This window comes from Prunus mume, linkage group LG6, assembly GCF_029339155.1.
Source record: "Prunus mume cultivar Tortuosa linkage group LG6, ASM2933915v1, whole genome shotgun sequence".
NCBI lineage: Eukaryota > Viridiplantae > Streptophyta > Magnoliopsida > Rosales > Rosaceae > Prunus > Prunus mume.
Window position 1 is genome coordinate 12346837 of NC_142703.1, and position 27674 is coordinate 12374510.

Consider the following 27674-nt stretch of genomic DNA (forward strand, 5'->3'; position numbering starts at 1 on the left):
CAAAAATCCCACGTGACCTCAATCACAAGTTTAGAGAGTCCTGTGAATTTGTTGAGGGTATCAAACGTCAAGGATGAAAATTTTGCATTAATAACATTTCCACCGAGTACAAATTTCTTTCGGGTTGAACACTCACTTTCTAAAATATTGCATGAATGGTATTTCTTTCCCGTATTTTAAATACTTCATACTGTGCCAAATAAGTTACTGGGTGTTCTTTTAATGGTTTCGGTACCAACTGTTTATTAAAAAAGAAAAAAAAAAATTTGTAATTTTTTTTAAAAAAATCTTGGTCTCTATCTATCTGTTAGGAAGATGGTTTCTTGTATTATATCCCATATGATCTCAGTGCTTGCTTTGAACACTCACATTATAGCTGTTTAATTTTTGTTTTATTCTTTGTAATTTTTCTTAAGCTTGGTCTCTGTTTGTTCAAATCTTTGAACTCTTCTCTTAGGAAGATGTTTTCTGCCTTAATTGACGCCTTGGATAGCATGACAATTAGAACATTTACAACGCAAATAGTGCAATAAAGTTTCAGTAAATAGTGAAGGAATTCAGGATTAGGATCGGCACCAAATTGAATGCTATTTCAAGCGCAATTTAACCAAAATTGTATTAATTTGAGATCGGAGGATGTTTCTGTAACCAAAATTGTATTCAGCAAGCATGTGTTTATGTGAGGATCAAGTCCTCCTTTGAATGTAATCAACTGTTGATTATTGATTATCTTACTTGAGAGTGAGACAAACAGAATCTTGACAGCCTTGACATTTGGTATAATTTGCACAAATATCCCATGTGACCTCAATCATACATTGTTATAAATCCTGTGAAATACCACTCAGCCTTGTGTACGATTGAGAAATTACAGTTAATTCTTTTTCAAATTGTAATTAGAGAAAAAGAAGTTCTTTTGTGGATTAGTTTTTAAGACTAAGTAGAAAGTTATCTTCAGTACTCGCATTAATTAACCATACGAGCTTCGGAAAGGAATGCGTTTGAAAAAAGAGAAAAGATAAGTGGCAATTCAAGGGAAAAAGTATATCATTATGCATATGAATTTGATATCAGAGGATGTATTTGTATACACATGTATGTCTTTCATGTACAAAAATCGAAAAAGCTAATATACGTCTAGTGGTTTAGGATGTTGAGGAGGGAGACTCTTGTTTTGATCATTTGCCTAAATAGGCACTCAAGTCCTTGTTCTTGGTCTTGAATGAATGACTCCAGTTGGTCAAGTTGATTGTGGGCATCATCAGCACTAGGCTTGCTTGCCTTGTGTCTAATGAGTGAGTTCAACGCAGCATCCACCTCTGCAAATTCATTTATTTCTGTTGTTTCCTCACAAGCCACTTTCTTTGACTGCATCATCTTGGAGACTAGTGACCAGCTGCTGGGCTGTGATTTTGGCCCGGATATGAAGGAAAGAAGTGACTCAAACACTGTGAGGGTGATTGCTTCAACTTCTCTCAACTTGCTAACAACGGAAAATGTCTCATCGTCCTTGTTGAGGGAAGAAAATGTGGATCTGTTTTTGGTTCCCTTGAGATTCTTCATAGCCTTTTGGATTGCCTTTTTCACCATCTTCCTAGAGGTTAAGTATTTCCTAACCTCACTTGTGAGACCAGTTTCACCTCCTCTCCTTCTTATGATCGATTGAAGATCCTGTACGCATTCCTTAGTTTGCAAGATGGCATCCTTGGCACTGCTAGAAACATCCAAGAGTCTGAGAGAGCCATCTAGTAGCTCATTAGCCCATTTCTCATTCTGCTCTTGTGCTAAGGCTTGCTGAGTGAGGGGCAACTGAAGCAACCTATCAACACAATCATGCAAGTCTTGGAGGCCACTTAGTTTGTGGCTTATTGAAGATGAAGACGCAGAGGTGGACTCAGAGATTTCAATCTGCAAGAGTTCATCAACTTCTTGAAGGACCGGGTGTGGCCTAGAGGGGAAGCTGTTAGAGCGAGTGTGGAAAGCCATTTCTTGTTTGTGTGTTGTGAGAGGATAGAAGAGAAGACCTTGTTGTTAATGCACAATTGAGATTGATGTGTTCATTTCCATATGCATCTGCTTAATATATAGTGTTGGTTGAGGAAGGGGACAGGACATGGTATCGCGTCCACTGCAATCATCAGCCAGCAGTAACATGATTTCGATTTGGATATATATTTTCCCTAGGCAATGTTTATACAATGTCTCTTCCCACACCAGCACAACAACTCATGAGCTGATTCATTTTGCATATAAAATCTCAAGGTCTGCTCAAAATCCCTATTAACAATTGGACATAAATATATATATTTTATATGTGATTGCACGAGCAGCATTGACTCTGTGTCTAATAATACGTGGTGAGGCAAAAACCATGCATCATAGCCATCCTTCTCATATGCTACAAACTCTATTATGCTGATTATGATTAATGTAAGTGATTAGTTAATTCATCTTAATTTCATGATTGTTGCTCTACGAGCAGGCAAGATCTGCAATATCCATTAATTTATGACCATGCATTGTGTTTCCATATTGTAGAAAAGTGCTATGTAGCAGACTTGAAGAACTGGACTGTTCCCTAAACACCATGAAAACCAGCACAAATATTGTTATCGGGTGTGATATCTGAGTTTGCCATGTGAGTGTCATAAATTAATTAGCCCCAGGGATTGGTTATCTGTTTTTGAGTATTTTCCTGGAGATTATTAGACAAGGACAGATTCAAATTCCGTTTACCCTGTTTGGGAAACTTGTGAGTTTTACTAGCAAATGCTACAGGTTTTGAAGTTATTAAGTTTTATCAAAAAGAAAAAACCTGTAATTGAAGTAAATCGTGGAAAGAAAAGTATTGATTAATTATCCGAGAAAGTATATTGTACGTGTATATCTCATTAATGTACAAGTATGACCCAAAACAATTTTGGATGAATCATCCAGTACCATCTGAATATCCTAATCTAGTCGTTGAGGATGTTGAGGAGGGAAACTCTGGTTTTGATCAAACGCCTTGAAAGGTGTTCAAGTGACTCTTCTAGATCTTGTATGCACAACTCTAAATTTTGCAGTTGGGTTTGTGCATTCTGAATAATGTTATCAGATTCTTTTGTCTTGTGACCAACAATTGAGTGCAATGCTGCATCCACCATTGCAAATTCATTTGCATCTGTTTCTTCTTCTTCTTCTTCTTCTTCTTCTTCTTTACATGGTGCTACTCTTTTATGGCGCATCAAGTTTGAGACTAGTTGCAACCCACTTGGCTTTGATTGTGTCTTTGGACCCGAGATAAAAGAAAATATGGAGTCAAACAGAGTCTGAGTAACTGCTTCCATCTCTTTCAACATGCTAACCATAGCCACAGCCTCATGCTCCTTACTGAAGGGAGTAACACCCTTCAAATTTCCTAAGGCCTTGCAGACAGCTTTTTTCATCACCTTCCTGATTGTCAAGAATTTCTTAACCTCACTTGCAAGCTCAGTTTTTCCTCCCTGTCTTCTGCGGATGATTGATAAAATTTCTATCATGCATTCTTTGGTTTGGAGCAAGGTATCCTTGGCGACACTACATACATCCAATAGCCTAAGAGATCCGTCCAATAGCTCATCGTTCTCCTATTGAGCTAAGGCTTGTAGAGTGAGTGGCAGCAAAAGCAGCTCATCTGCACAATCATACAAATCCTTAAGGCCATTTAGGCTTTGGCTTACTGATGTAGAGGATGAAGAGGCGGTTCCAGAAGTCCTCAATCTGCACAACTGCTCATCAAATTCTGAAATGAGAGGGTGCGTTGTTGAGGGAACGCTGTTTGAGCGAGCATGGCAATTGGATTTTGTGGCAGCCATTTTTTTCTGTTTAGAGAAAAGAAAGTTTTGCAGTGAATTATTGTACAAGTTCTTCTAGCGGTTTATCTTCCTCCATGGGCATCTGCTTAATATATACAGGAGGATGATGACTGACTATTCAAGTATACTTTGTTAGGAAACATGAAGAATCTCATCCTATTCATATAACAATGAATGGTTTTGGATCTTTGTGATTTGAATATGTTTATCTCAACAATGTCCCTGCCCTGTTCCCTACCTTTCAACTGCCCAGCTCAGTACTTATGTCTTTTAATATTTGTGACGCCACATTCTGTGTTACATAGAGAGTACACGAATGGCATTGACTTTGTGTCATACAAGAAGCTGCCACAACCATAATTTCTCACCGTTTGCATTCTTAGTTTTAATGAATTTTTGGTGACAGATATGGCTGCCCAACTGATTGGGTTGCTGGGTGATTGCCAAGTTTCGCTTATTTTATAGATCATCTTCATCATTGTCGTTGAAATGGAAACACCAAAGCACCTCCAATACCCGCCAATTAAGTTCTCTGGCCAAACAATCATGGTATGCCTGATGACCAACTTGTTAATGCATGTAAAGTTGTTGTCTGGAATGCGTTGTAAGACATACAGAATATAAAGCAAAGGAAAATGCATTTCATCAAGAGAGAAAAAAAGAAAAAAAAAAAGAAAAAAAAATGCATATGCATGCATCTGATTCTGATATAAAAACTAGTTGGTGGGAATTGGAAGATGATGAGTGATTCTGACATAGACAATGAAACCACAAGATTTTAATAAACTAAAATAAAATATTGTGTTACATGATAATCGAGACATTGAATTAACAGAACTCGTCCCCACGGAGGCAGGCAGGAAGAGATGGAATGCTGTATAGAAGAGCTATTATCTTTCTTTTACATACAGAAAGATGGTACAATACCACTCGTGTTAACTACATATTTTATGTTTAATTGTGCAATGCATTACATAATATTGTTACCTAATTGAAGATAATCATGCTATATTACAAGTAAAATATGGTTGGTGATGGGTTGCTGATCCGGTGTTGGGAGACGATGCATAAACATCGCTGATATAATTTTCGGATCCAGATCCAAATCACGTTGCGACTCATTCAGCTGTGAAGAGGATGAGTTGCTTTTGTCTCCCTAACCATGTAATATATATTGAGCAGATGCCAAAGGGAAGGAAAGCAAACTGAAACACCCAATTGAACATTCAACTGCAAACCACAAGGCCTTTCTCTTTCCCATTAAAAAGGAAAATGGCTTCCTTCCATGCTCGCTGATAGGATTTTTAGTATTTGTGCAAATAGTGACAGGACCCGCCCCGAATTTCCTGAATCCGAGAAGAATCTGTGGAAACCCGACATCACCCCAAAGTCGGGCCCACTCACTAGATCAGTAACCTCCTTTTTCAAAAAGGAGTAGGGCACGAGACTTTCTGCGAAAATTCGGCAGTTTTCCCTGTAAATTGAACATTACCCAAACGTTCAACCTGCATAAAATCACAATTTATATATCCCAACCGACAACATGCACAAGATAACAACATGCAATTCAGCTACTTGGCTTACGACCCTCAAATACTTCAAAACAAATTACCAACACATTCCTTACGCCAAATAATATAATGAAATGCACTTATGCAAGCCAAAAGTAATTTATATCATTTAATTTTCCAACCATTTAGCATACGAGGCTCCAACCTCCTAACACAAACGCATCTCGTTCTCACTCACATAGTAGGACCAATAAATACAGACCTCTAAGTAGAGTCTAATTCGCGGCTGTACCTAGTAACTTCAGGCTGCCTACGTACCCTTTCTGAGGGATCAAGCCACACGTAATTCTTTCTCTAAAACCCATTTTCCTCTAAATCACAACTCAACAATCACAATCTCACATATCTCCCCTCTACGTCGGGACGCACCCGCCACGTATGAGGTCTGTCAACACGCCGGCTACTTCTACGACACGTGCGACCTCAACACAATAACATCACCCCTCATACGACGGACGCACCCGGCCTCGTATGGGTCTGTCAACATGCCGGCTACTCCTACGACACGTGCGACCTCAACACAATCACAATATCACCCCTCATACGGTGGGACGCACCCGGCCTTGTATGGAGTCTCAACAAGCCGGCTACTCCTACGACACGTCGACCTCAACACAATCACAATATCACCCTCATACGACGGGACGCACCCGGCCTCGTATAGGGTCTGTCAACACGCCGGCTACTCCTACGACACGTGCGACCTCAACACAATCACAATATTACCTCTCATACGACGGGACGCAACCGGCCTCGTATGGGGTCTGCAACACGCCGACTACTCTTACAACACGTGCGACCTCAACACAATCACAATATCACCCCTCATAAGACGGGACGCACCCGGCCTCTTATGGGTCTGTCAATACGCCGGCTATTCCTACGACACGTGCGACCTCAACACAATATCAATATCACCTCATACGATGTGACGACCCGGCCTCGTGTGGGGTCTCAACACGCCGGCTACTTCTACGACACGCGCGACCTCAACATAATCACAATATCACCCCTCATATGGCGGGACGCACCCGGCCTCGTATGGGGTCTCAACACGCCGGCTACTCCTACGACACATGCGACCTTAACACAATCACAATATCACCCCTCATACGACGGACGACTCGGCCTCGTATAGGGTCTGTCAACATGCCGCTACTCCTACGACACGTGCGACCTCAACACAATAACATCACCCCTCATACGACGGGACGACTCGACCTCGTGATGGGTCCGCAACGCCCGGCTACTCCTACGACACGTGTGACCTCAACACAATCACAATATCACCCTCATACGACGGGACGCATCCGGCCTCGTATGAGGTCCAACACGCCGGCTGCTCCTACGACACGTGTGACCTCAACACAATCACAATATCATCCCTCATACGATGGGACGCCTGGCCTCGTATGAGGTCCAACACGCTGGCTACTCCTACGACACGTGCGACCTCACAACACACATAGGGTGGTACTTACAGTATCATCAATATCCTAGGGGTACCTAGGGTAGTGTGTATAGCACTCCAAACTAAAATTCTAACTCTTTTTATACTTTTATATCCCCACATAAAATATATATAATAATTTTCTAATACTGTAAACATCTCAACCAATAAAGCATTTGATAAACCTCCCCAATTTATCAACATAAATTGATATCTTAATCCCACATAACCAACATACAATCAAGACCCGTCACTACGGTCATTTTAACCTTCCCAGGATGGTAACACTACCTAGGAATTCTCACGGTCAACTCCGGGTCGAACTACCCAATCTTGGTAAAACGGGCCCCTGGGGCCCACGACCTCCAAATTTCAATCCGACAGTTCTTATAAGTTCTACAGGGTCTAGGACACATGTCCTGCAAGTTTGGTCCAGATTGGACGGTCGGATCGCTCACGATCGCACGATCGGATGGTCACTAAAACCCTAACCCTAGGGTTGGCATTTCTGGAGTATCCGGGACTCCGTTTTACGATCCGTCAATCCTATACGATCCTGGTAATACCTAGATCAACATATTATAACCTCAGGACCATCCAACGGTCCAAACCAAATACGCAATATGAGATATCCGTTCGGGACTCTAACGGTATCCAAATTGAAATCCGAGCACACCTACGCGCTCGTGACAACGAGAGGATCGCATTGGGACAAAAATGCCCCTCAGATACAGTGCCCACGTGCCGCCACACGCGCCGGCATCGCGTGGGTGTCCAAAGCGATATCGCATCGCCGGAAAACTTCCAAATCAAGAGCCAAGACTCCTACCCTAGGTAATACACCTAATTTGGAGTCACTTTTGTTCTTGGATGTACCTCAAAACTGACCGAGCGGCGGAATCGAGGCGAAAACCGCCAAACTTCCATCGCAATCAACTTCCAAACGCAGAAATCTCTCAAATCTAACCCAACAGACAAGAACAGCTTGAGAGGTTCAAGATCCATACCGGATCGCGGAAGTGGGAGAACGAGCGGCTGAAAGTTCGACAAAAAATCGGCTATTTTTCTGCAGGTTCGCCAAGACAAAGGGCGGCCGGAACCGCCGGAAAGGAAGAGGAGGTGGCAGCGTTCGAATGGGTCCGGCCTCGTGGCGGTGGTTGTCCGTGGTGGCGCCGGTGGCCCAAAATGGCCGTCGGTGAACAGTGCGGGAGGGGGTGTCGCGCGAACCAGGAGAGTACGCGGGAGGAGAGAAAGAGAGAGAGCTGAGGGCATTTTTGACTTTTTATCAAAAATCCATTTTTCAAGTAATTACGATTATGCCATTGAGTTTCATTCGATCGTAACTCTCTCGTTACAACTCCGATTCGAGCCCACTTCGTGTCTACGGACTCATTTCACCGTGCTTTACGCAACAATACAACCGGAATTCCCAAATTCCTTCCGGATAAGAAATGACCAAATTAACCCTATCCCAAAGGGTAAATTCGTAATTCCACTCAAATTAATTAAAATATGGGATAAATTTGGAGTCGGGGTGTTACAAAAAGGGTTAAAATCACATAAAATACTTGCAAGAATACAATGCTATTGTAGTATAGATGCTTATGCAAGGTCGTTATCCTCAAGGACTATTTAGCAATTTATGTAAAAACAATATCCAATTTACTACCTAAAATTAAAGGTTGAAAAAGATGTTTGTGAAATTGGTTGATACTAAAAATAAAGTTTAAATAAAAACAAATACAATTGAAGGAAAGAGTTTTAAATACCAATTTATAAAAGCACTAGGGTTTCACCATCACCTAGCAATCCTATGAATTTTTACCACACACTTATGATTTGCACTTGCCACTTTGAAGGTTAGGTTTTCCTAATTTATATTCTACTTGAAACCTCCAACATAGAACGTATATCCAACATGCAACCCATCCGGACGTTCGGATCAAATTTGAACATGAAAGACTTATTAAGTTTTGTGAAAACCCTTTGAAAAACCATGCAACTCTTAAGACGCAGTGGCAGAGCCAATGCATGCCCAGGGAGGGCATGTGCCCCTCCTTAAATATTGTATGGATATTTAGTTATAATAATATTATGAAATTCCTTTTAAATTCTTAAATTTCCCCTTTTTTCTTTATTTTCTCTTTTATTCTCAAGTGCAAATTTCTTTTGAGTTGCATATATTTTATTATTATGAATGAATGTTAGGTTATTCATACAAAAAGTAACAACAAAGAAAGTAAAAAGAGTTTGAATTTTCAATTGTGCCCCCTCTCACTTAAATTTTTGGCTTTGCCACTGTTAAGATGTGGTGTTCATATTAAGTGAAATTACAATTATTAATCACAAGAAGCCAACGTCAATTTCAGGGAACCTTCCGACCAAAATTGCATCCAATTACTTTTCTAAAGATCCTAATGGTGATCAAGAATTAAGACAATTAGATAGTTTAAAACAGTGATTAACAATTTAAAGTATGCATGCACTCAATCATAAGAAATTAAATAAAAATCACATATTCATGCTAAGGTTCAAGGCTTCAACCTAGCAAAAGGAAATTAGTTACTCATATTCATAATTGAAATCCAAGAAAATATCATTAAGAAGAGAAGAATGAAAACACCTTAAAGTCGCGAAAACCCAAAACCCTAGCAATTGCTCTCCACAATGACACATTCAAAAGCCAAAAGGAAGTCCAAATTGAATTAGGAGAATATGCCCACAAACTGTCCAGCCACGTGTTGGCCTCAAATCTCCTCCAATTCCAACCCAAGATAGCTTGTTTTAAAGATAAAAACATTCTGAACACTTCTCCAAAAGGCCACGAACCCATCCGAGGTCATCTTGGGCTTCAAAAAAGCAATAAAAGCCTAAAATGTCACTATTCTAGCACCGCGCACTGCACCTTTATCCTCCATTTAGATGAGGGAAAATAACTCAGAATTTAGCTAAAAGTCGGGAATTCAAGAGGAGAAATTGACAATTCCCTTGTTTGGCAACTTAAGTGTGGAATTTATTAAATAACGCGCGGAAAAAATCGTAGAAATTGAGGCATCCAATTCCTGAGTTTAATTTCCACCAAAATAGGCGTCATTTCACAATTTCCATTGTGTGGGAATTCATATTTTCCAGTGTGCCAAAACTTACATAAAAAAAAACATTGCCAAACTTTTCATTTTTTAAAAAAAGGTGCCAAAATTCATTTCACAATTATTGTTTGTATAGTGATATCTTTTATGGTTACGCTTAGTACAATGATATTATGATAATTTTAGTGTTAAAGAGCCATCACATGATTGGGATGAAGAAATGCGATCTTATTTGAACCGTATGTACAATGAAAAAGAAGTTGATTGTATTGATCAATTATGAATTAGCAAAAGTGCATTCAAAAAGTTATGTAGAATTTTAGAAGAAAATGGTGCATTGGTTCGAACAAGAAATATTTCAATTGAAGAATCTGTAGCAATATTTTTGAAAATAATTGCTCACAACTTGAAATGTAGAGTCATTGTTTTGACTATTACCGTTCAATCGAACAACTAGTTAGCAATTTAACAGAGTATTATATGCAATGATGAGAATTAGTGAAGACTATGTAAAATTCCAGCCAATTACTGTTGGGAGCTCCGAAAGAAGCAAATGACAATGGTTTGAGGTACTTATATAACTATAAATAAAAAAAAATTGTATTTTATTTTTTAACTAGTTATCTTAAGTTTCATACTTATACTGTGTTATATTTCATGTTTAAAATTGTCTTGGGGCACCTGATGGAACTCACATTTCGGTAATAGTGTCGACAGAAGAAAGACTAATATATCGAAATATTTAATTTCTGTCATTTACAATTTACATGAGCTATCCAAACATTGAAATTTTCAATTTTTGTCATTTACAAAATTCGACATACATAAATCCAAACACTGAAATCTTCAATTGCCAGAAATTGAAATGACGGAAATCTAAATTCCGTCATTTTAGAATTTTATGCAATTTGCAATTCCTTCATTCAAACAGAGTTTTATTGCCAGAAAATAACCGTTCGGTAGAAAAATTTGGAATTTTGATACGATCAAGCTAAGTGACTCACGAACGTCCTCCAACTAGAATTACTTCAAAATTCGTCCATTTGATTATGTTTTGCTCCAGAGGAAGTCGGAAGTCCTACACTTGTTTGCCTTTCATATACAAACTGAAAAGGTAATATCTAATGGTTTAATGTGTTGAGAAGAGAGACTCTTGTTTTGATGAGTTGCCTAAATAGACACTCAAGTTGTTCTTCCTGATCTTCAATGCATGACTCAAGATTGTCAAGATGACTTTGGGGATGAGATTTTTTTGTCTTGCATCCAATGAGTGATTTCAATACACCATCCACCTTTGCAAACTCATTTGCTTCTGTTTCTTCCACACAAGCTACTTTTTTTTATTGCATCATCTTGGAGAACAATGACCAGCTGCTTGGCTGTGATTTTGGACCGGAGATGAAAGAAAGATGGGACTCAAACACAGTGAAAGTGACTGCTTCAACATCTCTCAAAGTGCTAACAATGGTAATAGTCTCATTGTCCTTGTTGAGGGATGAGAAACTCGATCCCTTGACATTTCCCATAGCCTTGTGGATTGCCTTTTTCACCATCTTCCTAGAGGTCAAGTATTTCCTGACCTCAGTTGTGAGTGCTCCACATTCACCTCCCTGTATGTTCTTCGCATGATTGATTGAAGGTCCTGTATGCATTCCTTGGTTTGCAACAAGGCATCCTTGGCAGCGCTACAAATATCCAAGAGCCTCAGCGAGCCATCTAATAGCTCATTAGTCCATTTCTCATTTTGCTCTTGTGCCAAGGTTTGTTGAGTGAGGGGCAACTGAAGCAACCTATCAACACAATCATGCAAGTTTTGGAGGCCACTCAGTTTGTGGCTGATTGATGATGATGATGTGGAGGTGGCCTCAGAAGACCTCAGTCTACACAAATGTTCATCAATTTCTTGAACGACTGGATGTGGCCTTGAAGGGAAGCTGTTAGAGCGAGTGTGGAAAGCCATTTTTTTTGTGTCTTGTGAGAAGAAAGAAGAGGAGCTTGTTGTTAATGTACAATTGAGATTGATGTGTTCATTTCCATATGCATCTGCTTAATATGTGTTGGTTGAGGAAGGGGACATGGAATCCCATCCACTTCAATCATCAGTGAGAGATAACATGATTTCGATTTGGATCTATACGTCCCCTAGGAAATGTTTACACAATGTCTCTTCTCCCACCAGCACACCAACTCATTTTGCATATAAATTCCCATGGCATGCTTTCATAATGTAATAACCATTCCGTCATGATGAACATATTGGACAGAGAGATCTGTAAATTAAATATGAATTACACGAGTGGCATCGACTCTTTGCAGGTCCTTGACATGATTTTTAAGCAGGGAGCAGGCAAGATCTGCAATATGCATTAGTTTTATGACCATGCATTGTGTTTCCGAAATATTAAAAATGGTTTTTTTGCAGGCTAGGCAAATTAGACTGTTCCCTGATCAGAAAGAAAGCCAGTACTATTGCCATTATAATTAGAAGGGTTTGAGATCTGAGTCTGCCATGTGATTGTCATTAGTTAGTCCCATTGATTTTTTAACTTTAATCCGCGTTAGACAGAGTGAGCAAGAAAATTTTAATTTGTGGCAGCCATTTCCCTTTCCATCCAGAGAAGAGAAGGTTTCTGTGTTGAATGTACAATACATTCTGGTGATTTACCTTTCTTTCAATAGTTCCGTGGCATGCCTACAGGCTGCATCTGCCTAATCTACAGAAGACTCCAAGGTAAACAAAAAAATTTATCAACCTTTTCCCATACAAGATTGTTTTGATTCGGCCAAGTGTTATCTCAGCAATGTCTCCCTAGCACTGGCACCTTAACTAATTTCCCATTATTTTTACATATAAAATCATACGACTAAAGTTTCTTAACCTTAAGATAATGCTCCATATTGATGCCATGCTATATTATATTTTGAGCAATGGTGATAAAATAAACAAGGGCACGAGTGGATTGAAACCTTTTCCTCATACCCAAGAAAAGGCAATACCTATTATTTAGTGTCTTCCCCATCTGTACTTGCACCTGTTTGTTTTTTTTCTCTCTCTTCTGTTTCATGCAGCAGCAATAATGGTGTGTGACATGTTTGCTCATGAAAATAAATACGTTTTTTTATGCTAATCGCCGCTGTAATCCTGGATATTAGATCGAGAAACACGGCACAGATGAAGCTTCTTAATTAATTGACATTAAGCTGTAATGTAGTTTACATTAGTAACAAACCAGACTGTGAAGCTTATGTGTGAAGTTCCTGCTATCTGCCTATCTGGTTGTGGTGGTTGTATATATTTCCACCAGGCACAAAAACCTTTTTCCTTTTGAATTGAATGTGATGATGCCTTTTTCTCCAATCCAATGTCTCATTATGGCTCAACTTGCACAAATGGCATACACTTTTCAATAACCAACAATTTAAATAAGTTCCACACTCACCCCATGACTACATGAAAAAACAATATTTAAATATAACTTTGGCTGATATAAAGATCATATGGATTTTATGGATTTCAAAAAGATTGTATAGCAAGAAAGCAAGCAACTTCATATCTTAGACTTCAACTATTTTTAGCTCTCTTTTTTTTTCTTCTTCTCGAAAACATGTTTTTAATCTCTGTTTTGTTGAAGAAAAAAAAATAGCGTGAGATGCAGAGCTAGCCTGCCAAGCTATCCTGTTGTCCCCCTAACAGAAGGACAGCCAGCATATGCTCAGTGCTTAGAGCATGTGAGAATGAAGTCCTCCTTTGAATAGCCTTAATTGATGTTGATTATTGATGATCTCTCTTGGGACAATTAGAATCTTGACAGCCTTGACATTTGATATAATTTGCTTTCAGAAATCCCATGTGATCTCAATCATAATTTTGAAAACTCCTATAAATTTACCTCTCAAGACTCCCAGTTGACAGAGCGGAAGTAACTTCTATGGTTGAAGTAGCTTTTTTGATGAAGGGGTGAAAAATTAAAGACTTATTCATCTTTGTAATTGGACTATAAGGAAGTTCTCCTTTCCATTAAATGTCTTAATTGATACATGTAGGATCATAATTGGAAAATTTATAAGGTAATCAAAAGAATGAGAGCTTGCAGGAATTCATGATCAGTATGATGAACGAACCTTGTGGGATCCGAAAAATAAATGATTATGAAGAGAGAGAAAAAGTATACACAATTTAAGCAAAAGAGTATTCATCATTTTGTATTACAAAAGACAATACATGTATATTCATTTATGTACATAAAACCTAGCATCTTAGGCAACAAAAATCTTGGATGTTCATGATACTGCAGCAAAATTTTCACAATTAGTTGCTCAGGGTGTTGAGGAGGGAAACTCTATTCTTGATTAAACGCCGGAAAAGACACTCGAGCCCTTCTTCTAGATCCTGACTGCACATTTCCAATTGTTGCAGCTCACTCTGCACGTTCTCACTGTCGACCATGCGGTCAGAGTTGCTTGTTTCTTGACACACAAGGGAGCTCAATGTAGCATCTACATCAGCAAATTCATTTATTTCTGTTTTGTCTTCCTCACAACCAACTTTTTTGGTGAGCATCAGCTTGGAAACAAAAGACCAGCCTCTCATCTTTGATGCTGACTTTGCTCCAGAGATGAAGGACAGAAGGGACTCAAACACTGTGAGAGAGACGGCTTCAACCTCTCTCAGCACACCAATCAAAGCCACAGTTACATTGTCTTTGTTGGTGGATGAGAAGGTGGATTTTTTCTGAGAAGTTCTTAAAGTCCCCAGGGCCTTGCAGACTGCCTTCTTGACCACCTTCCTTGAGACTAAGTATTTCCTAACCTCATTTGTGAACCCGCTTTTGCCTCCCCTTCTTCTGCGCATGATCGACTGGATTTCGCGTGCGCACTCCTTTGTGTGTATCAAGGCATCCTTGGCTGCTGTACACACATCCAAGAGCCTAAGAGAGCCATCCAAAAGCTCATCTACCCACTTCTCATTTCGCTCTCGGACAAAGGCTTCTTGGGTGAGGGGCAACTGAAACAACTCATTGAGACAGTTATGCAAATCCAAGAGCCCACTCAATTTCTGGCTTATGGAAGATGACGAATATGAGGATGAAGAGAAGGCATCAGAAGCTGCTATTCTCAACAAATGATCTTCACATTGCTGAAATAGAGGGTGTGGTTTCGAAGGCAGGCTGATCGACCGAATATGGTAGTTGGATTTCGGGTTTAAAGCTGAGGCAGAAGCCATTTTTTTTTTCTTCTTTTCTAGGAAAAAAGAGAGATAGAGAGAGAGAGATGATGGCCTTGAAATATTGTTCAGCTTTGTTAGCAATTTCAAACTTGGGTTTTTGCTTTCCTTTCCTTCAACACCTACTTTACATGTATTTATATAATGGAGCAAAGCCTCAAAGAGGAGGAGACAGAGAGCATCTTATCTTATCATCACACACAAATCAATGGGAGTTTATAGCATGATTTGGATTTGGATCTAAGACACCATCTCAGCGATGTTCATGCAATGCTCCCTAACACCAACACAAACTCCAACTCATTACACAATTATTTTAGCTTGTCCATATCTCAATGTATCTCCAAAGCCTTTAACCATTGAGATTTGGTTCATGTGTTAGTGATGTGGCTGCACGAGGGGGGCTGGCTTAAATAATTCATGCAAACTCAAATTTGCATTGTAATGTGGTGTAGTCTTTAATTAATTTAATTTGCAGACAAATACAAGGATGAAGCCTCTTGGTTAGGCAAGCCCTGCCTCTCTGGAAGACAAGAGGAGGCTGCTTCACACTTGCACACGTGCATACTTTAATCCACAATGGTACCATAATGCCGTGTGAGATTAATTATAGGGCAACAGTTTACCTTAATTAACTAATTATAATCAGCTGTCAATGCTCAGTGTCACGTGTGACTTCCCTGATGATGCAGCAAAGCAATGCTTGTGTTTATCTGGGCTGCTCCGCTATCATCAATTTGTAGTATTTTATTCCCTCTTTTCATAAGGGTTTGTCACATATTTTCGAATATGACAAATGACTGCTTTTGGTAATCAACTTGATAATATGTTGTTGTTTATTTGCCTCTCTCTCTCTCTCTCTCTCTCTCTCTCTCTCTCGTCATGTTGGGTTTTGATGAGTGCTTAATGATTTAAGTGGTCCCAATTTTGGGATGCACTTCCAGCACCTTAGCTGGTTATTGTATTCCAACTTATTTTCTTGTTATTTGATCTCCTCATTATTTAACAAATTATCAGAAAGTTTCCAGCTTGCCATAACCCTATGTTGCGAGTTCCAACTTCCATTGCATAGCTGACATGTACAGGCAAACACAACACTCAATTATAACATTAATTTTGTTAAATCCATCAAATTTTGAGTGTTCTGAGGAAGCAAGACCTGCAAACGCCACAATCTTTTTGTCTTTGAATGATGCAAGGAAATAATTTAGGCTTGGAGGAGCAACTATGTCCCCTACTGTTGGAAAAAGACATGTGGAGGTTTAAATCTACCATGCACATTGTGTTAAACTTATCATTCTTAATTACTCTACCATGTGAATCTTAAGAATTGTTATCTGTGTTTAATCACAATTTGACAACGACAAGACGAATTAAATTACACGAAATTTGGCAGAAGCTAGCCTCTCATATTCTGATGCTTATGGTTGAAATCTAACTATTGAACAAAACGGGCACTTGGTTGAATTAGCTTTGATTTTTTCTATCCTGCATTGGTATTGACATTAAAAAAAAATTGGAAAAAGCAAAGACAGAGAGCAGATATGTTGTGTCAAAGGGGCATATTAGTTTTGAATCTGAAATGAAAATAAGTATATATCTCTTTAATATACAAGTATGTTTGTTTAATCTCTACAAAATTGGATGCCTATTCTATGCTGCATGAGGATTTTCATGCCTAATGGCTGAATATGTTGAGAAGGGAAACTCTGGTTTTGATTAAGCGCCTGAGCAGGCACTCAAGTCCTTCTTCAATGTCTTGAATGTTTGCCTCCAAATCCTGGAGCCAAATTTGCACATCCTCGACTTGTATTGTGTTATCAGATTTTTTTGACTTGTGACTAACAAGGGATTGCAATGCAGCATCCACCTTCTCAAGTTCGTTTGTATTCGCAACTTCCTCGCCCTTGCAAGCTATTCTTTTCGGCTGCACCAGCTTGGAAACAAATGCCCAACTGCTTGATTTTGATTTTGAACCAGCTATAAAGGACAACAAGGATTCAAACACAGCAATAGTGACCGCATCTAACTCTTTCAACATGTTGACCACAGCAGGTGTCTCGTGGTTTTTGTCTGTGCAGTTACTTTCCCTGACCTTTAATGCATTGTTCATGGCCTTCTTGACATCCTTCCTAGAGGTAAGGTATTTTCTAACCTCACTTATGAAGCTCATGTCACCTCCTCGTCTTCTTCGCATAATTGATTGAAGTTCATGCGTGCATTCCTTTGTTTGCAAAAGGGCATCCTTAATGATGCCACACACATCCAGGAGCCTCAAAGATCCATCTAGTAGTTCATTGATCCATTTGTCTCCACACTCCTGTGCCAAGGCTTGTTGAGTGAGTGGCAAAAGGAGAAAATTTTCAACACATTCATGCAAATCCTGAAGTCTAGTTAGTTTTTGACTTATGGATGAGAATGATGAAGAACAGACAGTTTCTGAAGCCTTTAATCTGCACAAGTTCTCCTCAAATTCTGCAACAAAAGGGTGTGAAGTTGAAGGCAAGCTGTTAGAGCGAGCATGGATATGTGATTTTGAGTTGAAAGGAGAGGCAGCCATTTCTTCTATGGGAAAAGAGAAGGTGAGATGTACTTGCAATTGAAAGTTCAATTAGGTGCATAAGTCTGCCTTCTTTCTCTCTGTCATCTGCTCAATATATACATGGTATGGGAGACAAGAGCAACTCAGCTGCCTAACAACTCAATGAGTGGCAGTGCGATTTCGATCTGGATCCAAAAATTATATGAACGATGTTTATGCACTGTCTCCACACCATCTTATCACCCACCGATCATCCAACCCTATTTTAAATCTAATATAAGATAAGCATCTTCAAAAGAGTAACAGTATCTGATAAACTACACAACAAACCATAGAAATTAGAATATGTAGCACACGAGTGGTATTGCATCATATTCAATATAAATAAAAGTAAGGCAATAACTCTTCTATCCAGCATTCCAGCTCTACTTGCCTGCCTCCATGGAGACGAGTTCTCCATAACTCTGCACTGGAAATATATAAATTCAATGGAAATTATCACCTAACACAATATTTTACATTAAGAAAATCAATTAAAATCATGTGCTCACATATTGTCTGTGCCAGAGACTCAGAACCTTGTTACATGCATGCATTTGAATTTTCCTGTGCTTTTCTTCATGAAATGCATTTATATATGTTATATTATAATATTGCAGGTCCATTTCATAGCTCGCATGTAAATGCATACACAAAAATTAATTATATTGCTAATTGATTTATTTATCAAATTGTGGGTGTTCACAGAGGAGGCAAGATCTGCATTTGCCACGTCTCTGTCTTTCTCAAGAAAATCGAGGCTCATATTATATGGGGCTGTTACCAAAACGAAAAGCAAACATGTGGAGATTCAAATCTGCAACTACATGTCAGTCTTGATATCAACGAAATTGTTTATTCTGTTTGATGGGTTATTTATGAATGGGAAATTGAATTAACTTATTGTTTAATCTGTCATCAGGATTGCTCAATTAAAAAAGTAGATGGACAAAGCAAGACATAGAACAGATATGTTTTGTGTCAAAGGAGTATATTTGTTTTGGATGTGATGAGAAAATACACATAGATCTCTTTCATATACTAGTATGTATGTTCAGTGTCTACAAAATTGGATGATTTTCATCCCTAATGGCTGCAAATGTTCAGAAGAGAGACTCTGGCTTTGATCAAGCGCCTGAATAGGCACTCAAGTCCTTATTCTATATCGTGAATGTTTGCCTCCAAATCCTGGAGTCAAATTTGCACATTCTCGACTTGCATTGCGTAATTAGATTTCTTAGACTTGTGAGTAATAAGGGCATTCAATGCAGCATCCACCTTCTCAAGTTCATTTGTAGAGGCAAGATATTTTCTAACCTCACTCATGAAGCTCTTGTCACCTCCTTGTCTTCTGCGCATAATGGATTGAAGTTCATGTGTGCACTCCTTTGTTTGCAAAAGAGCACCCTTAATGATGCCACACACATCCAGGAGCCTCAAAGATCCATCTAGTAGTTCATTGATCCATTTGTGATTTGTCTCCACACACCTGGGATAAGGTTTGCTGAGAGTGTGGCAATAGAAGAAGCTTCTCAACACAATCATGCAAATCTTGGAAAAGAGAAAGGTCTTGTACTTTGCAGTTGAATGTTCAATTTGGTGTTTCAGTTTGCTTTCCTTCCCTTTGGCATCTGCTCAATATATATCACGCTATTCGGGAGACAAGAACAACTCATCCTCTTCACACCTGAATCAGTCACAACGTGATTTCGATCTGGATTCAAAAACTATATTAGCGATGTTTATGCATTGTCTCCCCACCACCGGATCACAAACCCCATCAGCACCTATATTTTACTTACAATATATAGCATGAGTATCTTCAATTCGTTAACAAGAGTTGTGCATAACGTCATTACAATAGACAGAGGAACATCCCCTTGAGCAATTAAGGTCACCTGAAAGGCAATTTCATAAAAAGCATTGAATGGAGTTGAATAAATCGCCTAGGCGGGCGCTAGGCGGGGGCTAGGCGGGCTAGACTGGCTAGGCTGGGGCTAGGCGGGCTAGGCGGGGACTAGGCAGGGACTAGGCAGGCGCTAGGTGGGGGCTAGGCTCTCTAGGCGGGGGCTGGAGAGAGAGAGAGAGAGAGAGAGAGAGAGAGAGACGAGGACGACGATGGTGCTATGAGGCGAGAGAGAGAAAGAAACGAGGATGATTAGGGTTTAGAAAAGGGCCGCGCGGCTATACTATTTATAAAAATAAAAATAAAAATAGAAGAAGACCTTAGTAAAATTTTTGGACCATTTGGACTGTGTGATTTCAGGTAGAAAAATTTGGCACTGTGAAACTACGGTTTGGTGGTGTGGGAAAGCTAAGACAAGAGTAGATGATGGTTTCGGAAAAGGAAGACAGCTATTTGAAGAAATAGAGAAGCATGTTTTTCACTGAGAGTTTAAAAGGTTACAATTTGAAACCTTGCATCAATTAAAGACTTTGGCCCTAGAATAAGAGAACATCGATAATGATTGTGCAAGAGTCTTAGTAAATAGAAAGGTTGTACAAATAAACCCAAAGCAACAGCAAACGCAAACCTTGTTCTTAATTTCCTTTGCAGAATCAGTTACATAAATGGCAGAATTTGGATCACTGGGTTAGTGAGGATAAATAAACAAAACAGTACCCGCATTTTCTCTTGCAGCCTTTTGGGATCGAACTGCTCCCCTTCTGAGAAAATATCTAGTGAAGCCATTGATGCCATGGCTAGCTGGCCAATATATTCCTCAAAAAGCTCACTACCAAAAAGCACAGCGAAGATTGCTGCAGGATCAATAATTGAGTCGCTCAAAGAAAGGGAACCATTCAAAAAATGTCAGAAACACGCAACTTTGTGTTAAGCTAACACACACATACACTGTGACAAATGCAGGCAACCTATGAGGTGCGTGTCAGACACCTTTCAATCTTAGAATTCATAAATTCACAGATTAAGAGCAAGAAACTAACGTTGAGATCCCTGATTTTCCAAAAGCATCGTATGCTTGGTGTTGGCCTGGGTCACTTAAGACTTGGCAAGCTTCTCCCAAAACCTGAATCCAGGGGTACTGCCCCAAGAGTTGTGCATACCGTCATTACAATAGACAGAGGAACATCCCCTTGAGCAATTAAGGTCACCTGAAAAGCTATTTCATACAAAGCATAGAATGGAGTTAAATAAATGGCCTAGGCGGGGGCTAGGCGGGGGCTGTGCGGGAGATAGGCGGGCTGGGCGGCGCTAGGCGGGCTAGGCGGGCGAGGCGAGGACTAGGCGGTCTAGGCGGGGGCTGGGCGGGCGCTAGGCGGTCTAGGCGGGCTAGGCGGGGACTAGGCGGTCTAGGGGGGCTAGGCGGGCGCTAGGCGGTCTTGGCGGGCTAGGCGGGCGCTAGGCGGTCTTGGCGGGAGCTGGAGAGAGAGAGAGAGAGAGAGAGAGAAACGAGGATGACGACGGAGTTATGTTTAGGGTTTAGAAAAGGACCGGACGGCTATACTATTTTTTATAATAAAAAAACCGTAGTCTAGCCGCACGGCTATACGATTTATTGAAGCAAAAAAAAAACCATTCTATTTGCAATAGTTTATACTTTATAGTTTAGATATATACTTTATAGATTTAAATTTTTGAATATATATTATTTTTATTGAATAGTATGTGAAAACTGGGTGTATAATACATGAATTTTATGTGTATTATTGAAAATTTTGTGAAAAACCAGTGTATTAAACATGAAAAATACATACGTACGTGTAAAATACAAGTATTAAACATGAAAATGCTAAAAAATTTATACGGCTAATAACTTTGAAAAAGTAAAAACTCAAAAAGGTACAATAAAGACTCATGTAAAGGCCTAATAGTAATGGAAAATGCTCTAAGCTATTAATAAACAAAAGTTGTGGAAAAAAGATAATAGTATCCATGCAGTAAAAAAAATCCCGAGTATAGCCGATCGGCTATACTATTTTCAGTAGAAAAATTCAAATCTGGCTCAAAACTAAGCACCACAAGATGTACGCTAGAGTAAAATAGGATGTGTGACCTCAAACGACATTGTTTTAGACTATTAGAAAAGCTTTTACTGTTGCTTAACATCAACTGTAAGACACTTAATGGAGCCAAAAGGATACATATCTCAAAGGACACCCAGACTGCTGCTGCCCATTGTATTCATACTCACAGCAGATATTGCCGGGTTAGGGAAAACTTCGAAAGGGTGCTGTAGTTGTCACTTAACCTCAACTGTATGAGTCTCCTTAGAGTCAGAAGGATCTACACATATCTCCAAAAGAATGCCAGACTGCTTCCCATTATATTCATAATCACAACAAACAATGTTGAGGGTAATGCAACCATTGGCGAGGTGAAATGAGAAGTGGCCAAAACCACACCCAAAGAAGAATTTTGCATACCAACCTGCGAGTGTCAAACATGTAAATGAATGATTAGTGTTGCATGCCCACCAAAATTTCAATCTGAGCATAAAACAATGAAGATCTTCCATGGACTTACAATAAAGTTTAAGAAGAGAATTTTTATATCTTTATTACCAATTTGACCAAAGCTGAAACAAAACTGGAACACAAGGATTAACAGAAAGCCAGATCATGTCGTAAGGTTTACATTCTATTTGATTAATACCTCAATTGATATTGCTCGTCTTTGTGCTTCTCTAAACCCGCAAACAGCTGCTGATATATACCTGCAAATTAACTCTCCTTGATCAAAAAAGACTCCTCAAGTTATACATTTGCACCGCAAAAACTCCAAAACAAACTAAACAAACATGCCGGCACCACAACCTTAAAGAATATTTGTATGAGTGCAAACTCTGCCAACAATGCTCGTATACAAAACTAGCTTCTGTCTTCATATGTCAAATTAAAATCCACATAGACAGAGAAGATTGAATATACTTTTTACAGTGAAAGCTTTTTTGGCTATGAAGTCATTATGACAGCAGACTATAGTTTCTCAATTATTGTTGCTTACAAATTATGAATACTTTCTTTTTTCAAATTATGGTTAACTTCACTCAATAATTTATATATCAAACTTGACAGAAGCTAAATCAAATAGCAATAATACACTAATACAAGGCTACAACGCAATTTTTTTATAATTTTTGAGCTAAAATTAGAGTGAATCTTTACATACTGAAAACAATGTATACATTACCTTGAGCTTTTTCCACAACAACACACCTAACAATCAAAGTCACCAACAGTTAAAGGAAACTTACCCCACAAAGAAACCAGCAATATGTACTAACAGAACAGAAAGAATAACCACCCCAACTTCTCCAGATAACACTGTCTCAGCATGAGCCATTAGGGAGAGATCAGCCGGCAATGTTACAGCAACCATTGAAGCTTTGAGACGGACAACATTCTCAGATAATACACTGGCCCACAAAATAAAATCTAGTATGTTTGGAAGGAACCACAGACAAGACAATCATATTTTACATATAAGTAATTAAAAAGATATTTACATGCACAAGCAGTGATGCAGCTAGCTAGAACAGCAAAAAGTGGCGCAAATGCAAAAGGTATCACAATTTTAACCACTGCAGGAAATGCAGTCTGCATATAAGAACCAAACAAAATTGGAGCAACAACAACCTACAGATGACAGAATAGAGACAATAAGCCCCAGCTGATGGATAATATAATATTACTGAAGTTTCTTATATTTAACTTAACCTGCATGGTGCTCATTGACAGTTTGGCAGCATCCACAGGGACGTAAGTCCCTGCCAATATCTTTGTTAGTAGAGGAGTCAGGGGTACTGCCCCAAGAGTTGTGCATACCGTCATTACAATAGACACCCCTTGAGCAATTAAGGTCACTTGAAAGGCTATTTCATAAATAAATAAAAAAATAATATGGAATGGAGTTGAATAAATGGCCTAGGCGGACGCTAGGCGGGCGCTAGGAGGGCTAGGCGGGCTAGGCGGGCTAGGCTGGCTAGGCGGGCGCTAGGTGGTCTAGGCGGTCTAGGCGGGCGCTGGAGAGAGAGAGAGAGAGAGAAACGAGGATGACGATGGTGCAATGAGGCGAGAAAGAGAGAGAAACGTGATTGACGATGGACTTATGTTTAGGGTTTAGAAAAGGGCCGCCCAGCTATAAACAAAATGACCCTAGTAAAGCCGGGCGGCTATATTGTTTTTAAATAACTTTTGGGGGGAAAAAAGGAACACATAGGATATAGCCAGCCGGCCATACTAGTTTTTTATAATAAAAAAACCATTATATTTGTAAGCATCTCAAGGGAACCGAAAATATAGTTTCTCAATTGTTGCTTACAAATTATTCATCTCGAGGGAACCGAAGATATAGCCACCCGGAAATACTTAACCTCTAGGAAGACGGTGAAAAAGGAAATCCAAAAGGCTATGAAGAATCTCAAGGGAACCGAAAACAGATCCACCTTTTCTTCCCTCAACAAGGACGATGAGACATTTTCCGTTGTTAGCAGGTTGAGAGAAGTTGAAGCAATCACTCTCGCAGTGTTTGAGTCACTTCTTTCCTTCATCTCCGGGCCAAAATCACAACCAAGCAGCTGGTCAGTGGTCAAGATGATGCAGCCAAAGAAATTGTCTTGTGAGGAAGCAACATAAACAGATGAATTTTCTGTTAGACTTAAAAAAAACTGAACTCTATAATAAGTTCATACTTTATTTTGACAAGATGATGCAAAACAAATAGCCTCTCCATGTATTAGTAAACATATACGTGAATTATGATTGAATGATTGTAACATTGTAATAAAATACTACGAAAGTTTATAAGATAAATGAATTAGTTAATGAGTTGTTATGCTAGTGTGGGAAGAGACATTGCACAAACATCGCCTAGGGAACATGCATATGGATTATGCAGATACATCATACATATGGAACGCAAACACATTAAGGTCTTCTATCTTCTTACAAGACACAACAAGAAGAAATGACTTTCCACACTCACTCGAACAGCTTCCCTTCAAGGCCACACCCGATAATTGAAGAAGTTTATACATGGCAATACGGTTGTGTTGCGTACTTGGAGAAATTTTGGACCTTGGGATAGACTCCTTCGCTTAAATTGCTACTACGTACTCTCTTGTTCTTGTTTAAAATATCAGTGAATGTTGGTGCCTATATGGTTAACTATTACTAATCCTGAATTCCTGCAATTATCATCGACTTGCCTAAATAAGGGTTTGAGCTTAATTACGATATGATCTTGCTTGCTGCAATATCATCAATTTTTTTTAATCAATGGGTATCCATGTGTAGATGATGGGATTTGAATTTTACCTTTCTTTCATATTGAGAATAAAGATAGTTGAAACAATGAAAAAAGATTTCTCTCCTGAAAAAACAGTAAATCCCACATTGGAGAAGTATAATACTTGTGAAGTACTTAATATTATTAACTCCTAAAATTTTGATTGCCGAGCCTAGTAACATGAGCTTGTGACCCATATAAGGGCATTAAAGGTGGAATGTGAAATTGGTCTTATTATGTTGAAAACCTACGGCCCAGTGCCCTGAGTTCAGCCCATTATTTAATTGCACTACTTAGTGGCCCAGCCACAAAAGTAGATTTCTTCAAAGACGCCAGTGCCCAGGAATTTGGGGTGCCCTGTGTTGGTGGCTTATTTGTGGAAAAGCAGTTTGGCTTATCAGAGCAGCTGAGCCCGCCCACTACGAACTTACTGGACCAGGCCGAGGTGGTCACTCTTGACCTGACCGCCACCTTTTTACAAGTTTTATTTTTAACTTGAATTTTAATCTTTATTTATTTAACTTCCTTCTGTTGGAAGGACAAACAGGATACAATTTGGCATGTTCCCCTTGGTTTAATCATCCTTTTAACCAATGCGGAAGGAAGATTGCTTTGTAATAAATATAGAGTCCTTTTCTCCTTCTATCTTGAAAAAAAAGCCAGTAAATCCCACATTGAAAAAACATAACATTTATTAACTACTTAATATTGCTAACTCCTAAAATTTTGATTGCCGAACCTAATAACGCGAGCTTGTAACCCAACGTGGGGGGAATGTGGGAAGGTCTCTTGTTAAGACGAGGACAACAGGTCCAGTGCCGGTATTTGCCCCTATGGTTATAGTAGGCTTCTACAAAGATGCTGAGGGGCCACGTATTTGGCTCCCAAGTTGAAGGCTAATCTCAGTTGGCTGGTTGGCATCATTGTGGAAAGGCAGTTGACTTGTCATAGCAGCTGTGGCAGACATAACGGCATCTAATCTCACTCTGGGCCGACTGAGATCCGCTCTTGACTTGACCAATGACCATCACCTTTTTACCTCCCTCCTCCCACAACCCACGATGCCCACCCAAATACATCATCTATCTGATATCAAATTCATGCCCAATTTGCTTTGTAAATATTCCAATTATTATCATGCTATCCATGGCGTCAGTTAAAGTTAATTCAGAGAACATCTTCCTAACAGATAGAGACCAAGATTAAGAAATAAAAATAAAAGGAAAGTCAGTGTTTGACCCGAAACAAATTTGTAGAGGCCAAGAATATTTATACTATTAATGCAAAAGTTTCATCCTCACGTGGGATAATCTCAAAAAATTCACAGGAGTTTCTGAAATTATGATTGTGATCACATGGGATTTTTGCAAGCAAATCAAATATCTCAAGGGAGATGGTAAATAATCAACAACTAATGTCTAATAGGATTCAAAGGGGTATTTGACTCCCACACGCTTTGAGCAGTACATTATACCAAGAAGGATGTCTAAACTCGGCCCTACGGCTGTGATGTATATATACTTGCACGAAGCATACACAATAAATTCTCCAAAGGCCTTCAATTCTATACGAGAAGATTACCGAACTGCTCTTAATAGAGTTTTATTGCTTTTCCTCTTCTCTCTTGAAAAAATTGTAGATCCCACATTGGAAAAGTATAATATGTGTTATGTACTTCATATTGTTAACTCCTAAAACTTTGCTCGCCGAGCTTAGTAACGTGAGCTTGTGACCCAATGTGGGGGCATTAAAGGTGGAATTTGGAACTTAGTGTTAAGACATGGACAACCTATGGCATAGTGCTCTCGGCACGGTTGCTTTGTGGGCTGCTCTACAGTAGCAACCATGGTGGCTTATCAGAGCAGATGTCAATTACGCTAGGCCTAGGTCCGCTCTTCACCTGACCGCCACCTTTTTTAGTTTTTTTTGCGATTTTCCATTACCTGTACAGATTTAATTGAAAACCTATACATTTACTTGTGTCAATCTCTCCAACCACAGTAGGCAGCCAATCCACTTTTGCTTTGCTTATTAATTCGAAATAAAATGTTTGGGGAGCAGTCCAATTCATAAAGTCTGCTAGCTACAAACCATTTTTCAACATCATGGAAGCATAACGCAATTGCACATGATCATTGAAAAATTCAGATTGCAAATATTGTCTGCTACTTGCTTAACAATCATGCCAAGGACCTGAAAAATAATATGAACTTGATCAGCATATAATTGAGTTTATGCATTAGGGTTAAGCATGTTAGTTCATAGAACTCTTTCCTGTTAGTTATGAGCTAAATTAATGAGTTCATGAGTTGGGATCCAATTCAAATCATGTTACCCTTCTCACTGATATGATTGAAGAGGATGAGATTCCATGTCCCCCTCCTCAACCAACACTACATATTAAGCAAACACATGGAAAAGTTGAGAGATGTTGAAGCAGTCAAAAACAGTAGTTGCAAAGGTGGATGCTGCATTGAAATCATTCATTGGACACAAGACAAGCTAATCTCATCCCCAAAGCCATCTTGACAATCTGGAGTCATGCATTCAAGATCATGAAGAACAACTTGATTGCTTATTTAGGCAACTCCTCAAAACCAGAGTCTCTCTTCTCAACATCTTAAACCATTAGAACCCAATAATGATTAATTTATTCCATAACAAAACAATAGCA

At 39.2% G+C, this 27674-nt stretch overlaps 4 protein-coding genes, 1 long non-coding RNA gene and 4 pseudogenes across 6 annotated transcripts; 1 reads left to right on the plus strand and 8 right to left on the minus strand.

The window, feature by feature from the left end:
- Positions 1-1078: 1078 nt before the first annotated feature.
- On the minus strand, positions 1079-2017 carry LOC103334939 (uncharacterized). The gene has a single exon (XM_008237921.2). The coding sequence runs from the start codon at positions 1984-1986 to the stop codon at positions 1138-1140; it is 849 nt and encodes a 282-aa protein (XP_008236143.1). The 5' UTR covers positions 1987-2017; the 3' UTR covers positions 1079-1137.
- An 817-nt stretch (positions 2018-2834) lies between these two features.
- Positions 2835-4513, minus strand: LOC148916098 (uncharacterized; annotated as a pseudogene).
- Positions 4514-10658: 6145 nt separating this feature from the next.
- Positions 10659-12264, minus strand: LOC148916099 (uncharacterized; annotated as a pseudogene).
- A 1848-nt stretch (positions 12265-14112) lies between these two features.
- On the minus strand, positions 14113-15266 carry LOC103334935 (uncharacterized). Its single transcript, XM_008237920.2, has one exon. It carries the CDS (start codon positions 15168-15170, stop codon positions 14256-14258), a length of 915 nt encoding a protein of 304 aa, XP_008236142.1. The 5' UTR covers positions 15171-15266; the 3' UTR covers positions 14113-14255.
- A 1582-nt stretch (positions 15267-16848) lies between these two features.
- On the minus strand, positions 16849-18164 carry LOC103334934 (uncharacterized). Its single transcript, XM_089054981.1, has one exon. It carries the CDS (start codon positions 17728-17730, stop codon positions 16849-16851), a length of 882 nt encoding a protein of 293 aa, XP_088911107.1. The 5' UTR covers positions 17731-18164.
- A 590-nt stretch (positions 18165-18754) lies between these two features.
- LOC107881414 (uncharacterized) lies at positions 18755-19607 on the minus strand (annotated as a pseudogene).
- Positions 19608-20109: 502 nt separating this feature from the next.
- On the minus strand, positions 20110-21102 carry LOC148916100 (uncharacterized). Of its 2 annotated transcripts, none has more exons than XR_016128068.1 (2): positions 20698-21102; positions 20110-20486 (listed from the first exon to the last, which is right to left on the minus strand). It is a non-coding gene; the product is annotated as an uncharacterized LOC148916100 (long non-coding RNA). The 2 variants fall into 2 exon arrangements; XR_016128067.1 differs by having other exon boundaries at positions 20110-20511.
- A 788-nt stretch (positions 21103-21890) lies between these two features.
- LOC148916101 (putative sodium/metabolite cotransporter BASS2, chloroplastic) lies at positions 21891-23568 on the minus strand (the record flags this gene model as incomplete). The annotated part of the gene is made up of 5 exons (XM_089055566.1): positions 21891-22141; positions 22367-22427; positions 22968-23148; positions 23220-23349; positions 23431-23568. Coding segments are annotated over 5 exons (654 nt in total), but the record flags the coding sequence as incomplete, so codon positions are not given.
- Positions 23569-23765: 197 nt separating this feature from the next.
- On the plus strand, positions 23766-27671 carry LOC148916102 (uncharacterized; annotated as a pseudogene).
- The last annotated feature ends 3 nt before the right edge of the window (positions 27672-27674 follow it).

Coding starts and splice junctions, on each gene's coding strand:
- LOC103334934 (XM_089054981.1), bottom strand. CDS start 17,730: ATGGCTGCCTCTCCTTTCAACTCAAAATCACATATCCATGCTCGCTCT.
- LOC103334935 (XM_008237920.2), bottom strand. CDS start 15,170: ATGGCTTCTGCCTCAGCTTTAAACCCGAAATCCAACTACCATATTCGG.
- LOC103334939 (XM_008237921.2), bottom strand. CDS start 1,986: ATGGCTTTCCACACTCGCTCTAACAGCTTCCCCTCTAGGCCACACCCG.